The 16,160-nt window shown below is 46.7% G+C and overlaps 1 protein-coding gene across 2 annotated transcripts; it reads right to left on the bottom strand.

Moving 5' to 3' along the window:
- Positions 1-12,959: 12,959 nt before the first annotated feature.
- On the bottom strand, positions 12,960-15,213 carry LOC119444326 (alpha-(1,3)-fucosyltransferase 7). Of its 2 annotated transcripts, none has more exons than XM_037708739.2 (2): positions 15,101-15,213; positions 12,960-14,627 (listed from the first exon to the last, which is right to left on the bottom strand). In XM_037708739.2, the coding sequence occupies exon 2, from the start codon at positions 14,621-14,623 to the stop codon at positions 13,133-13,135; it is 1,491 nt and encodes a 496-aa protein (XP_037564667.2). In that variant the 5' UTR covers positions 14,624-14,627; positions 15,101-15,213; the 3' UTR covers positions 12,960-13,132. The 2 variants fall into 2 exon arrangements, with proteins under 2 accessions (XP_037564667.2, XP_049519231.1); XM_049663274.1 differs by lacking the exon at positions 15,101-15,213 and adding an exon at positions 14,792-15,077.
- Positions 15,214-16,160: the final 947 nt, after the last annotated feature.

Below are 16,160 nucleotides of genomic sequence, written 5' to 3'. Positions count from 1 at the left end.
GCTGATGGCGGAGGAACGTCTTTTCTTTTTCGTAGGTGGGGTGGAGGTTGAGCTTTCTGCGGGAGATGAACTCTGGTTGTCTAGGGGTTGTCTAGATTCCTATCTTGGAAAATCTTATGGGTGTAACTGCCGCCTTCCGATTGTTACCCTGTTTACTGTAGCTTCGTTGTTAGTTGTCGCATCGTTGCTTTACAACATCCTGTTCCTGTAAAGTGCTCTCCGCCGCACAGGATGCATCGGGGCATGCACTGTCGTGTCCTGTCTTCGTAGGGATCTTCGCCGCATCTTGGACATCTCGGTATTTTCGGTTCTGGGCACACATCATGTCTGTGTTCTGGGGCGCGACAGTTCGTGCAGGCCTCTGGACGCGCCCTTTATGGCGTGCACAGGTGCACTCCCCCGTAGTAGATGATTCTGCGGGGGATGGGTCCCTGGGCAAAGACTATAAGGATGGACTTAGACTTGCCCATGCTTCTTGCTTGTAGGATGCCTGCTTCCTGATTTCTCGCTTGTAGATCTTGCAGAAGCTCTTCTTCCGTTTCATCCCAAAAATCATTGGATATCACGCCTGTTACTGTGTCCGCTGCAGGGAGTATGTACGCTTTTGCGTTTAGGGTAATGCTTCTGATTTTAACCAGGTTAAGGGCTGCTTCCTGGTTAGTGGTGGCTACTGTGCACGTCTTGTTCGTTGAGTGCATGCGTATCTTCGCCGTTTCGCAGAGGCAGCGGAGCAGCAGCTGCGGCTGTATGTTGGGTAAGAAGAGGCCTCCCTGTGAGCGGAAAACTACTTTAATCGCATTCTGTGGCAGTGGAGCCATTTGGCGACTTTCTGCGCTTGACTTGCTGCGTTGCACGCAAGTGCGCCGGGTTCGGGTGCTACGTCGAACGACGCGTCGACGCTGGGAGAATTTTGGTGTGTTCCTCACGTGCCATCTGTTTTCCGCCCATCCCAGTTTCTATCCTCCATTCGGGCTTTTGACTGGGACTTGCCTTGATAGGTTCCGATGATCTTACTCCAGTCTGCTGGGTCGTAGTCCTCTTCCCGGAGCGTAGTTCCTTCGACTTGTACTTCCATCATCTTGGGGGGTTCTGTGTTTCGCCGAGGTAGGTCTCGGTGCCTGGCTCGGCGCGGCCTGTACGACGTGTCGGTCTTCTCTGGCTAATAAGTCGTGTTTGCTGAGCGATATGGCACCAAACTTCGTGAGTGGCCTCCACGCACCTTCCGGTAGTAGCACGGCACGATTCGTGAAACTAGATGATGGTTTACTAAAAGGGCAGCATCGGTTTCACGGAGCCGATGTTACATGCATCCGCACTCGCCCTTTACATGGACGCGTCTCTGCCCGCGAGCGATTCATAATAGGGTGCTGTGCCACTTGTCGATGCATGCGCCCATGCAGTAGTGGTTTCAATATCGGGTCTCTATAGGTAGCCAGCGCTGGAGTTTCGAGCTGACACACAGCGCCCCCTTACGACATCATGCGCATTGTTTAGTCATACAAACAGAAGAAAATGGCCATCGGCATTACAGTGGGGGACGTCCAAAAGCCGTAGGGAAAAAAATTCAAAGGCCTTCCACTAAGTGAAAATGGAAGACCAGCGAAGCTGTACATGTTGATAACTATATTGAGTTATATATGGTTAATTTCTATATTGATTGAATAAATACACATACACATAACTTCGTTGTTGTTATCGTCTTTTATTTTCCCGTTACTTTGTAATTATGGTAACAATTTCTTTGTGGTCTCTGTCATCATCATCATCAGCGTATATTTCTGTCCACTGCAGGACGAAGGCCTATATACGCCTACCTCGCTAACAATTCGTACTGTTTACCGATGCCTTCGCGCCCACTCCCGCTTTGTTCGCGAAGGCGATCCTCACGGGCACGCAGTTGTTGTTCGTCGGTCACGACACGCGACATGCGGTCACGACACGTGTTCGGCTATAGCGGCTTCCCGTCACCTTCGCGCCCATTCGCGCTGTTGTTCACACCGGCGCTCTTGCCATGCACGTTCTTCTTCTTCCTTACGAAGTACGCGCGTCCTGGCAAGACCAAAGCAGAACTGGCGATAACGTAGCTAGAGCGATGTCGACGTCACAAGAAAACGAGGCACAGACATTGGTTGGTACACAATGACGTTTTATTATTCCACCATCCACTCCGGAGCCACGGAGCACCGCCGGTGCGCAGCGGGATAGTGTGGATTCTGTTTTGTCGACAGCCACTTTTTTCTACACACCCTGTCGACACACGCACTTTTGGTCAGAATCTAACCATATACAGCTTCGACACGCGTTCGTCTATAGCGGCTTCTCTTCATCTGAGGCATTAAGGAGGAGGAAACAACTTTATTTTGCTAATTTGGCTTAGTGAGGGGTGGCTACTAGGTGATGCCTCACAGCCACCTCCTCGGCTCTTTGGATGGCCTGAAGTTGAACCTCCAGGTTCGGGTTCATAAGTATCGCTTCCCACACTTCAGGCGAGGGAGCGGCCAGGAGATCTGGTGGGGAGGAGGCGTTAAGAAAAGCTGCAAGAATTTCCAGCAGTGAAGACTGCCATTATTTATTGTCGATAGCATGTTTTTTCCTGCAATAATTGCGTTCCCCCGCTTTTCAAGGAGGCGTTAAGAAAAGGTACCTTGAAAAGCCTCAGTCCTTGCTCAAGGCAATTTTTAAGTATAGCCTGCATATCTAGTAACCAATTTGGGCAATCTTATTTTTGATAATATTGTTGTGAATCACTTTAAAATTACCTCATATTCTTGAAGATAACATCCGTTTTCACACCTCTGCTAAAGCACTTTATACATACACCGATGTGAAATCTGAGAAGTTGCGTCAGGGAGCACAAGCAAAAATTGGCATTTATTAGACGGAAAGAAAAAAAATACTGCCGCGTGAGCTTGCTGGAAATGATGCTTGACCTAGAACAGTGAGAACAAGCGCGGCTTCTCGGAATGACTAGCAAGATCAAGCAACACCCATGGCATGATAAAATCAGTCCTGGAATTAGGGAGAAATTCACAAACAGAGCTTTACACGTGTTCTACGATGGGCACTATTGAAAGGCTGTTGATAAAAGCAGTTAGGCAATTGCAGGCACTCTACCTTAGCCAGGACTGTTTTAGCAGTTTATATACAGCGTGATAATGCTTGGGTTGGCAGCAGTTTATAGCATTCATCCTAATACAGCATAAAAGAACTGTCAGTCGAACTCACAGCGTCTCTGTTAAGTAAAACTTGATGGCTCTACACCAGAAATTCATCAGCACGTGGCGAAAAAGGAAATAATATAAGAAAGCTGATTTCAATTATTCTTCCAGCTCTGCGCTCACTCTCTGCGATATCAGAATTTTCCAGCAGTGAAGACTACCATTTTATTGTCGATAGCATGTTTCTTCCTGAAATAATTGCGTTCCCCCACTTCGGGGAACTCGAAAATGATCTAGCGGTTATATCAAAATGTATTCATTTAAATAAAGGGCATTGAAAAATATATGTCACATTTGCAATGTAATCACTACACATAAATAGTTATTTTAAATTTCTAGGCAACGTAAATTTATAATCCGCTCATCACTGCCCAACGATTATAGCAGGCAAATACAATATAACATTCCAGTCGACATCACATAGCGTGCTATAAATCAAATTAATGCAGTGCAGAGCAACGTGAATTGAAAAAATGCAACGTTAACGAAGCAACAAAACTATAAGAAATGTTATGGTAATGTGCACACCAATCGTGGAATTAAAGCGACAAGAAAAAAGCGCGTGAGCAGCAGGCAACAGTATCCAGAAATTTTGTTCATTGAAACAACCTTGCTTGTAAAACACAAAATATAAAGAAACCGTTTCCTAATTCACTCCATCTGGTGCCTCAGAAAACGTACAACACGCGCCAAACAAATGCACTCACCTTTGTAAGATCACCGTTCCTGTGTTTCCGAGTGCATCCCATGTAGAAGACGGTGGCCACCAGCGCCAACTTTTTGTTATTTGTTGCCTTTGTCTATAATTATTTCTGACTAAGAATGGAAGAATTATGAACCAATCAGCTTTCTTTCAGTAGTGTATAAAATATTCACCAAGATAAATGCCAATAGAGTCTGACAACACTTGACTTCAGTCAACCAAGCGAACAGGCTGGCTTCAGAAAGAAATATTCTAGGATGGATCATATTCATGTCATCAATCAGGTAATCGAGAAATCTGCGGAGTACAATCAACCTCTCGATATGGCTTTCATAGATTATGTATCCCTTCTGTATTCTTGATATGGTCACAACATTGACGGCTACAGAAACAAAATCTTGCAAAGCACAGTAGAAGCGAAAGGCGTGCACGTATGCAGAGAGCGGCAGCATCAGTTAAATAAAATGGCAGCCGCGAGGCCTGAAGTAATAACAGCGAATGCGTAATCGCATTCGCCCTTTGGCGCATCATATTAGGTAACCAAAACCCCCAAAAATGCACCCGTAAAAAGTAACAGAAGGACAAACCTTGAATTCATACACATAATTATATCCTGTTATTTTATTACTTCGTAGTTGCAAAAGATAGAGCAACATGCTTGAATTTTCCCGTTGGCTAAAGTGCGACGCTAGCAGAAACTAGCCCAGCTGTACTCTCTGTGGTATCATTAGTTTTTACTTCTTTGGCGACTATAGATTGATTTGGAGTTCCTGAGATCGGAACCTATGGCCACTTTTCGCCTGGCAAATTACAAAATTTGAGGAGTTATAGTGCTCGTAGAACAACGAAAAAGGCGTCAGAATGAAGCTTGGAAAACGAAGGAAGCACCAGTTTAGCGTACAGCTATGTGCGGAGCAATAATAAAGCGTAATAAACGCGAAATAACCGAAATTAAACCCATAGGCGGTTTCTTCGAGAGGAAGCCTCGCTACAGCATCGAATAAAGACAGGTTCTGCGTATACCCGTACCGATTCGCCCTAGTGTACTTCGTGCAATGAGACAGGAGGCAACGACCCTTTCTGTAGTCGTGCTCAAGCTGTCGTGGATGAAGGGATTTTATACTTGAGAACTTGCGGATGAAAGGCACCTCTCCCTGTATATGCCACTTCCCCTTACCCCAGTGAAGAGTAGCAGGCTAGAGACACGCTCTCCAGGCGGCCCTCTCCTCCCTTCTCTTCAATAAAATCTGCTACTCCTCCTGCTCGAAGCATCTGCTAAAGAAGCTTTTCGCGGAGCAGCTTGCTGTACAGTAACGAGATGGCGCTTTAGACGGCGCGCCGCACGTTGCCTCAGCGAAAGCGCACGAACAAAGCATTACCGCTTCTGCCCTGCTACTGTGTGTGATCAGCTGCAAAACAATGCAGCTGGGTGTTAACTAACAGACTGTGTTCCATACATGATGCAAAATGTGGAACGCTAGAGGGAAGACGTGTGCAGTAGTTGAATGCAAAACAATGAGTGGTATATACACCATTTTACGGCAGCGTTTAGGTGCCACCATACTGGGCAGATAACGCTTTTGTTTTCTGTCTTTACCTACGAATTTTACGGTACTAAAGTCCATTCGCAAGCATGAAAACAATTGTATAAATGCGTTCATCGTTTTAGAACCGTATTACGTGATTAACTTCTCATAAAACTAAGAAATTGTTTGTGTAACAGTCCAAGATGGCGGCGCCCATGAATCGAATATAACATAGCCTATATTAAGGAATAGAATGAATTTGTGTGACCATGACCAAGGACCGCTGCTAGCTAAGCACTGTCTGTGTGGCCGGCTTTTCGCAACGCACTGCTTTTATCGAGCTTAAAAATATTTCACTCATCCGCCAGCGTTGTATCGCTAAGTTCCAAAAGAAATGACCTCGACCTCGGCACGTGGGCAAGATTCAGCATACCGCTCGGTACGCCATGACAAGGGAGTGCCGCCCCCGCCTGGCTTCGTAAGTTTCTCGCACGTTATGTACACATATCCTCCTCAACTCACGTGCAAACTTACGCCCACTCGTACGCCAACGTATATCAAGAATAAGGGAATGCGCGCAGACTTGAATCAATGCGCCGAAACGTTCGTGACGGCGATAACACCGACAACACAGGAATGTTCAGAGCTGGACGTGCGCGACGGTCCACAGAATACGCAAGTGGCTGGCGATTATACGTCATTACGACAAACTGCTGCAAAGTGCGGAACGTCTGCGTCCCAAGCCCCTTGCGCGCATCAAGAATAAATCTATCGCAACTGAGACCACCGGCGAGTAGTTAGGCAGAAAATAAACGATGAGATAGTGATCGCGCCTAAACTGACCTACGCATTTGGACTGCGCAATCTTCGGGATTGTGTCATATGGGCTATGGTGGTGTTAGTGGTGGTTGCAGCTACAGGCGAGTTTAGACTGTCGATCTAGTCCGGCTATTGTTGTGTCAGAGCGTCGATTTCATTCTCTTATGACTAAACTGAGTCATAAAGATGACAAGCCGCTGCTTCAAAGTGCTAGCCAAAAAAAAAACATGAGAAAGACACTGATCCTCACTTAAATCACAAGCGGAAAGTTTAGAATTTTTGGGAAACATTTATAGTCCCACTTCTACAGTATGAGGACTGTGTATACGCTGCTTGCGCCGTTAGATAAGCGCTTACATGTCCTGTCAAGCTGTGGCCAAAGCTTCATGTTACCCTACCAGTCACCGCCTACGATACACGCCCAAATAGAGGTTTGCTGAACCGCACCACCCTCATGCACATCCATTGTTAACATGGAGACAGCTGAGGTAGCAATTGACGCGACACCACATCATGAATCATGGCTACACCCACGTAATCGCTGTGAAAAGGCTCTATAGCCCGCCAGGAAGCTTGACGCTTTCTTCTCACATGTCTAAGAAACACTGAAGTGTTCCGGAGATGGTAAATACCCAAATGAGAATGAAATCGACACTCAGACACAACAATAGCCGGACTAGATCGACAGTCTAAACCCGCCTGTAGCTGCAACCACCACTAACACCACCATAGCCCATATGACACAATCTCGAAGATTGCGCAGTCCAAATGTGTGGGTCGATGCCGAAGGAAATTCAGCGTAAACCAACAACATGGTTCACAAATAGAATCAGGGCAACACTTCAGCCAACCAAGAGAACAGGCTGGCTTCCGGAAGGGATATTCCACGATGGATCATATCCATATCATCAATCAGGTAATCGAGAAATCTGCGGAGTACAATCAACCTCTCTATATGGCTTTCATAGATTATGAAAAGGCATTTCATTCAGTAGAGATACCAGCAGTCATAGAGGCATTGCGTAATCAAGGAGTACAGAAGGCATACGTGCATATCTTAGCAAACATCTACAAGGATTCGACAGCTACTTTGGTTCTCCACAAGAAAAGTAGAAAATTACCTATCAAGAAAGGGGTCAGGCAAGGAGACGCAATCTCTCCAATGCTATTCACTGCATTCCTGGAAGAAGTATTCAAGCCTTTAGACTGGGAAAGCTTAGGAGTGAGGATCAACGGCGAATATCTCAGCAGCCTCCGATTTGCAGATGACATTGTCCTACTCATCAACAATGGAGACGAATTACAGCAAATGATTGAGGACCTTAACCGAGAAAGTGTAAGAGTGGGGTTGAAGATTAATATGCAGAAGACAAAGATCAATGTTCAATAGCCTGGCAAGGGAACAAGAATACAGGATCGCCAATCAGCCTCTAGAGTCTGTAAAGGAGTACGTTTATCTAGGTCAAATACTCACAGGGGACCCTGATCACGAGAAAGAAATTTACAGAAGAATGAAACTGGGTTTGAGTGCATACGGCAGGCATTGCCAAATCCTGACTGGGAGCTTACCACTGTCGTTGAAAAGAAAAGTGTACAATCATTGCATTCTACCGGTGTTAACATATCGGGCAGAAACTTGGAGGTTAACAAAGAAGCTAGAGAACAAGTTAAGGACCGCACAAAGAGCGATGGAACGAAAAATCTTAGGACAAACGTTAAGAGACAGGAAGAGAGCGGTGTGGATCAGAGAACAAACGGGGATAGCCGATATTCTAATTGACATTAAGCGGAAGAAATGGAGCTGGGCAGGCCATGTAATGCGTAGGATAGATAACCGGTGGATCATTAGGGTTACTGAATGGATACCAAGAGAATGGAAGCGCAGTCGAGGTCGGCAGAAAACCAGATGGGATGATGACGTGAGGAAATTTGCAGGCGCAAGTTGGAATACGCTGGCGCAAGACAGGGGTAATTGGAGATCGCAGGGAGAGGCCTTCGTCCTGCAGTGGACATAAAATAGGCTGATGATAATGAAGTGCTTTCAGAGCTCATTACTCCTTGTCCAAACGTCGCGTGCAGCGTATACGGTGCTTGTACTAAAATCGTGGCTCGAAATGCATTCCGAGCTGTCCAAACTTTCCGCTTATGAAATAAATCAGGATAACTGTGCTTTCTTTATTTGGCAAACATTTTGAAGCAGCTGCTTGCCATTATCCTGCCTCAGTAAGGCTCCTCGGTGCGGCCACTATCTGATTGTTTATTTTCTGCCTAATCGCTCGCGAGTGTGCTCTGTTGCGATAGATTTGTTCTTTCTGCGCACAAAGCTTGGAATATAAATGTTCTGTACTTTGTGGTAGCTTGTAGCAATGACGTATTATCGCGTATTATCGCTAGTCCTTGGCTTACTCTGTGGACCGTCACGAAACGTTCAGCTTCCAACATTCGTGTGTTGTCGGTTTAGTCACCGTCACTCATGCTTCGGCCCATTAATTCAAGTGTGCGACCATTCACTTATTGATACGTTGGCGATAAGTAGGCGTAAGTTTGCGTGCGAGTATGGGTGGATGTGTTTAGATAACGTGCGAGAAACGTACTATGCCAATTAGTGGCGCTACTTCGCTTTGTAGCAAACGGTACTCACTCTTATGTGCCGGCGTACCGGAGTTGAATTCCTTTCTTTGGATGTTAGCGATAGAGTGCTGGCGAATGAATTATCTTTTTTTGTCCTAGGGGTAAAGTCATGCATAGCGAAGGGCCGGCAACACAGCCACTCCTTATTTAGCAGCGGCGACACAACTTGATTCCATTCCTTATTACGCGAATCGCTATTTTTGCAGCTAACTACCGCCACACGTCTTCACTCTATCGTTACACATTTTGCAGCATGAATTCGGCCCAGTACTTTAGCGAACACCCAGTTGCATTTCCGACAGCTGATCGCACAGTAGCAGGGCAGACGCAGTAATGGTTTCCTATTCGTGCGAATTCGCTGAGGCAACGTATGGCGCGCCGCCGAAAACGCCATCTCGTTCCTCTAGAGTAAACTTATCCACGGAAAGGGCCAATCGGCGCTCTTGTACAGGCGTGCCTAAAACCCCTTTATATAAAAAGTAGCGACACTCTCCTCCTCCGCCTTCCCTCCTCCTCGTTTTTCCTCTCTTTCGCACTCCTTTTTCGACGCTGATCAGATACGACGATCGCCGACTGTGTTCGCCGCTATCATTTCATTTATTTCATTTTCATTTATTTACTCTCAGGGCCGTTCGGCGTTACAGAGAGGAGTGGGTATACAAGAATACGAGAATACAAGAATACAACAGGGTATACAAGAATACATTTGTAGTAGGCAGATTAATGAAGATGGTCATATACAGTAGACTTGAAGTCTTCGGATACTGCGATGGACACGACGGAGGCAGGAAGGTGGTTCCAGTCCGCACTAGTCTTCGGAACAAACGAATCAAAATAATGATTAGTCCTGCAGCTTGGCACGCCAACTTTGAACCAGTGGTCCATGCGGGATGAAAAGTAAGTGGGAGTAATAAAAAGTGACTGCCTTAAAGATTGATTGGTGAAATATATTTTGTGAAAGAGACATAAACGAGAAATACGACGGCGTAAGGAAAGGTCAGGAAGATCTAATGTTTTCTTCATAAGCGTTATACTGGCTGAACGAGAATAATTAGAAAGTATAAAACAACCAGAACGATTTTGGATGGATTCGAGTACTTGTATGAGTGATTTGGTGTGGGGATCCCAAACAGAAGAGGCATACTCTAGTTTCGGCCGCACAAGAGTTTTATATAGAAGTAGTTTTAGGGACACAGGAGCCATGGAAAAATTACGGCGAAGGAAACCAAGTGTGCGGTTAGCATTATTAGTAATATGTGCGACATGTGTTTTCCATGATAGGTTGGCAGTAATGTATACGCCAAGATACTTATAATCAGAGACTGAAGTTAAAGAAGAGTTATTGAGGAAGTAAGTGCATGAAGACTGGTTAGTCGTCCGCGTTATTCTCATTGCTTTGCACTTACCAATATTTAGTTTCATAGACCAGGTGTGACACCAAGTGGAGATGTTATCCAGATCAGATTGAAGAGTGGCTGCGTCAGAAGGTTTAGATATTTGTCTATATAATACACAGTCATCAGCGTAGAGTCTAAGTTGTGAGTCAATGGAATCAGGAAGGTCGTTAATATATATTAGAAAAAGCAGAGGTCCTAGTACGGAGCCTTGGGGAACTCCGGATGTTACGGGGCATGCAGGTGAGTCACAGTCATTAATTGAGACGTACTGGGTACGGCCCTGCAAGAAGCACTCGATCCACTTCATCAGATTAGGATCCAGATTTAGTTTGCCAAGTTTGAAAAGTAGTAGTTGATGTGACACAGTATCAAATGCCTTCGCAAAATCTAAAAAAATGCAATCCACGAATGATGAACAATCCAAAATAGAAAACAAATCATTGGTAAACGCAACCAGTTGAGTTTCGCAGGAGTGGTGTTTGCGAAAACCATGCTGATTAGGTGTGAAGAAACAGTTCGACTCGAGATGCAACATTAGGTTAGAATATATTATATGTTCAAGCAGTTTGCATGGAATTGATGTTAATGAGATAGGCCTGTAGTTTTGTGGGCTATGAACATCACCGGATTTATGCACCGGAACCACCTTTCCCACCTTCCAGTCGTCCGGCAACGTAGCGCTCTGCAATGACTGCGAAAAGACATACGACAGTATAATGGATGAATAAGTCTGGGTGTTTTTCAAAAACTTGTAGTTAATACCATCGGTACCAGCTGACGATGAAAGTTTCGCAGCTTGAACGAGTTTAGAAATGCCTACCCAGTCGATAAGGATAGGGTCCATTTGAAAGAAGTTAGGTGCAGAAATAATAGGAACGGTTATTGGTGCAACGTGTGAAAAACATGATGAAAATGTGTCATTGAGCAAGATACAGCACTGTTTATTTGAGACAAAGAGTCCTCGATCGTTCTTCAAGCGAACTTCATCAGATTCGCGCATGCCGATAACATTCCAAAATTTGCGAGGATTTGAAGTAAGTAAAGAAGGAAGGGTTGAATGAAAATAATAGTGTTTAGCACCGATGAGAGCACGTTTATATTCCGCGGCGATAGATTGATAAGCCAACCTTGCTCTGTCAGTCATAAGTTTCTTGCAGCGGCGGAACATGCGCTTTTTCTTGTTCAGTAGGCGTTTTAACGATAGGTTGAACCACGGCGAACGTCTCTTGCTAGATATTCTTCGCAGCGGAATATATTTATCGATCGTTGTGCTCCTCTCCAGTCGGTAGACGCTTCTCTGGCGAAAATGGTGATGGAGCGTGATCTTAAACAAACTCAGCCTGCGCCCGGCGGCGCGACGGTCCACGTGATGCCATTAGGCCAATACCGACGCGGCGTCGGTCTCGGACAGGGTGTGCGAGGAGGCGGCGGCATTCTTCAAAGCGTGACGCTACTTTTTATATATAGGGGCTTTAGGCGTGCCAAGCGCGTGAAGTCACGCGGTGCATCACCGCGCAATCATTAGAATGCGTTTGTGTGTTCGACTGCGTCGTGTGCGTCTCTGAAGTGTACCTTGTCCGATAACCATTGCGCTGTCCTGGAGAATGATGCCGTTCTCGTATATAATGACAAAGGCGTCAGCGCTCGTCCTTTAACTCTATTTTGCGACGGCAGTTGGCAGTAACGCTGTAGACATACCTGCAAGCATCGGTATTTATGCGTGGTCTCCCGTTACCTTTGGACACCATTTCGCGTTTTAACCGTAATACATACATTGTTCTTTTTATGAAAGACCGAAAGTCCCCCCTCATCGTTGTATGGCATTCGTGTTAGTGTCATTTGCGTGCAAGTACGGAGTCATTCATATGGATCTCCCGCCATTTTGCAGTTATATATTGCGCTCCTATGTAACCTCTCATTATGGCATACATAATTGTGCCTATTGTTCGATCGGGAATTTTTGAGCTCAGAATGTCGCGTGCAACACAAAAATCATGACTGTCCGTGTTCTGAATAAAGGTGTAAAAAACCCTCAACAAATTCCTCCATAAATTGTCATCGTTACTGCGATTGCAAAAACCCTGTAAAAAAACTGTCAGCCCTACCACTGGGGTGGAGATGGAAGACTAGCGAAGCTGTGGAATACAAGCGTCCGAAGACGTTCGCGATGCTAGTACAACACATTGCTGTTGCCCGTGTTCTACATAAATGACACTTACGCACGTCGAATGATAGCTACAATCATGCGAATTGGTTCCGAAGATATTTCAGTAATTCATAATGTACTGCAAGGCTCTATTACATTGAGCAGGTCGGCTTAAAACCGGTTAAACCATATCATTATAGCTTCCACCGAAACTGGAAGCCCAAAGGAAGAAATCTTCCTTTCGTGACCATCACGTGACCATCGTGACTATCGTCACGACCAATTCGTGACCATCACGCAACGACTGCTAGGCATGTGCGCGTGGTTCGTACTAGCGTTCCACGTCCTTTAAGATTATGAGGGAGTGCCAGTTCAGCGCAGCTTTAATGTTATGTGGCCATTCGCGATCAGTACCCGAGCGCTGAATTCTGTGATAATTATGACTTTGAAAGCGCGGGGCGCAGACAAATGTGGTGCTCGCCGTCCAGATTAAGGATGATGCGGTAGGTCCTGTTTACTTAATCGCAAAGTTTATTTCGTAAAACACATTTTAAAGAAGAGCAGCCAGAGCGTACACCAAAAAAAAAAAAGCAATGCTGGAAAAAATTCACAGCGATTTCATTATCAGCTTGCACATGTTACTTTGGCGAAGAAAAAAGCCTGCGCAGGTAGCTTACCCATTATCCCGTAGATTAAAAAACCCAAGGATCCCTCGAGTCGACGAAAGCCCAGTCCAAACCGTACAAAGACGGAGTGTAACCGTGGCATATAGATCGTGCTGTCCACCAATCGTAGGCGTCCGGATGCTTCTGCTGGCGAGCGAACTTCTCATGAAAAGCTCGGCAGAGCGGGCAAAGCTGGACGTCGGTGGGGATCAGGGAACAGCGCTTCTTCCACTCGAAGTAGCGCTTGTATTCTACACGATTACGGATTAAAAAGTTCAGGAATGTAGCTAGCTCGCCCGGTCGTTGAAGGTCTGCCGAGCTCACCACGGAATGAGGCGGAACGTTGAGGGTCGTGTTTGGCGGCACCAACACAACAGGAACCAGGTCGTATTCGAAGGCGTCATAGATTAGCTCGTATTGGCTGTGGAAGCAGTCAGGCTCCAGTCTAACAACGAGGAAGTAATAGTTTGCAGCGATATATCTCAAGCACTGGTGCCTCGTCTGGCAGATTCCACTTGCGCAGTCGCGAAACAGATCAAGGTGTACTAGCGGGATGCTGTGATCGTGCGGGGTGTCCGTTTCTTCATTCCTGTGCCTGTAACGCATTAACTGGTAGCCGTGTTGCTCGCAAGTGCTGACAATCCACGCAGCCTGTTTCAAGTGTCGAGAACGGGTGACTGCTTTACGGTTGCGCTCTGCGGTGGCAGCCACAGCCACGTCTCCAGGCACGCCGCAGCGCCAGGACTTGTAAGGCACCACGATGTCTGCGTCCTCCCGGTGACCCATGGTCCAATTGAAGCGAGTGCGTATACACTGATTGCCGTCTCCTCGAACGTTAAAGTTGCGCGGCAATTCGCTCGATGGCGACAAGTGATTCTGCACCCACAGAATCCACATCGGAAAGTCGGGGTGCATCGGAAGTTCGTGTCTCTCGATCGGCAGGTCCAAGGTATCGAGCCGATCTGCCTCGAACACGATGGCATCGCTCCACATGAGGCGGGAACGGTTGTCCGTGATCTCGCACAATACTGAGATGTCACCACCGACCGGGCACGCGGTCACGTTGGAAGACCAGCGCGTGTGGAGATCCGGGACGTTGAGGTCGAAGGAAAGCGGCCTCATGATGCGGTTCCACAGCAAGATGCGGGGAATGCCATGGTCGTTCTTGCGCAATTGCCAGGCCCACGGTACCGATGACTTCGGTTGGTAAAGCAGTCGTGCCACGAAATAATAAGAACAAGATAACACCACCCCGAATAGGAAAATTGCTAACGCGATGCAGAGATCTTTCTTGCTCAGGCAAAGTACTCGGAATGGCCGCGACCCTGTCTCTGGTCCGTCGCCATAGGGATTCGGGTCATCGGACCCAGGTTGTCGCATCCGTTGACGGCTGCATGAAGCGGGCGGCGGATTGTTGGGATCAGATGATATGTCGAACTTCTCGGGAAACCTCGTAGCTTCCAATTGGAAGGTAACTCTCCGTGAACTTCCTGGAGCAGCGTGTTGAGGGTCTGCCATGAACCTGATGTAAACAAATATAAAAAAACATAGCTAGTGAGCAAGGCATGCGAAGAAAGGACTGAGTTTCTAGCGACTAGGAGCCATGATGCGCAAATAAATGCCAATGAGTACTAGCTTGAAACAACGACAAGGAATGTCGTTGTTTGGAATGTAAAAAACCCTCACCCGATTGAACACGCCCCGCATATGAAGGTGAAAAGGTGATACATTTGTTTCTAGCTATGGCAGAAACTCTGAAATGGCTTTTTTTCCATTCCCTCATTACGTCACACGAGGGTAATTGCTTAGAAACTTCTGTGTGGCATTATGAACGTCCGTTCTAGCAACCGTATAAGGGTATTTACTTGTTAACCACGTATTCTTCCGTGAGATGCCCAATGTGAAAAGTAACACGCGGAAAGATTTGGCAGAATAAAAAGCTACTGTTAAACTGCCTTCGCTTTGCATGAATACGACAATATGATTTAGCCTTACCTCTCTGAACATGAAGGATGCCTGATATGCAGAAGCACACACGTGCTCTATCTCTCCAGCGTCCACGTTGCTAAATGCGCAAACGCCTTGTTTTTGTGCACAGCGAACAAGCGAGTGGTGATATTAGGGTGCGGAAACTCCCTATATATACCATGGGACGTGCGGTCACATGCCGATACGCGGCGGAAGCGCCGCTTCCACCAATAGCGACTGCCAGTTATCCAACTGAAGATAATTCACAAACAAAGCAATGCCTTCGTGACGTCACTGATGAAGTCAGAAGGTAGAGGGAGAGGGCGCGCACCCGGGAGGAGGTAGGTAGCCGTGGAAGCCCTTCTTTCACGATTCGCATGCAAGCGGGATGTGTTCGTGTTCTCTTGTAGGTCCGCAGGCGGCGCGGCGACATCGGCCAAATCGCGGCTCAGAACCTGCTGAAGTGTTCCGTGTTCACGAAGCTCTTTTTACATCGAAGCTGTGTATGGCTACCATCCGGAATTTCATGGCGTTCCCGCGGAAAAACTGTACCTTAATAAGCGACAGTGAAAGAGTTAACAAAAAAAGCAAGCGTATATCGCCGCTCACGTCTGAGTTCGGTTTAACGGTCACCTCTATCTAAATCGATGTCTCTCTGTGAATGTATGACGTAGTGCGTGACGTTGTGTGCGCCTTAAAGGCGACCAAGGGGCATTTTTGGTACCCTTTGCTCCACCGTTGCTATGGGAAGGACACGCGTGATCCGTACGCCTAAAGAGCAGCGTATCTACGAGGAGCGACAGTGAGAGCAGCGGCGGGAGAGAGACCCTCGACGTCGTGCCTACCCGGAGGTCTGAGAATAAGAGCGTGCCCGCGATGAGGTACGTAAGCGACGAGCAATAGCCGCGACGCATATCGCGACGCCGAGAATGCCGCAAAGGGACGTCGACGGCACGGTGCCGGGATTAGACGGCACCTACGCAAGGTTCCAAAAAAAACGTTCTCGATCGCAACTTCGGATCAAGTTGCCGTCTATGTGATCGCCTATGATTCGATAGCTACCTCTCGCAAATCAAGGGCATACGGT

Source organism: Dermacentor silvarum, chromosome 3 (assembly GCF_013339745.2).
Source record: "Dermacentor silvarum isolate Dsil-2018 chromosome 3, BIME_Dsil_1.4, whole genome shotgun sequence".
Classification (NCBI taxonomy): domain Eukaryota; kingdom Metazoa; phylum Arthropoda; class Arachnida; order Ixodida; family Ixodidae; genus Dermacentor; species Dermacentor silvarum.
The sequence above is the reverse complement of the archived record's forward strand: the minus strand, read 5'-3'. Positions and strand labels throughout refer to the sequence as shown.

Excerpts from the sequence above, each read along its gene's own strand:
- LOC119444326 (XM_049663274.1), bottom strand. The coding sequence starts at position 14,835 with ATGTATCACCTTTTCACCTTCATATGCGGGGCGTGTTCAATCGG. Across the intron at positions 14,628-14,791 it reads TGCGGGGCGTGTTCAATCGG|GTTCATGGCAGACCCTCAAC; the intron begins GTGAGGGTTTTT and ends TGTTTACATCAG.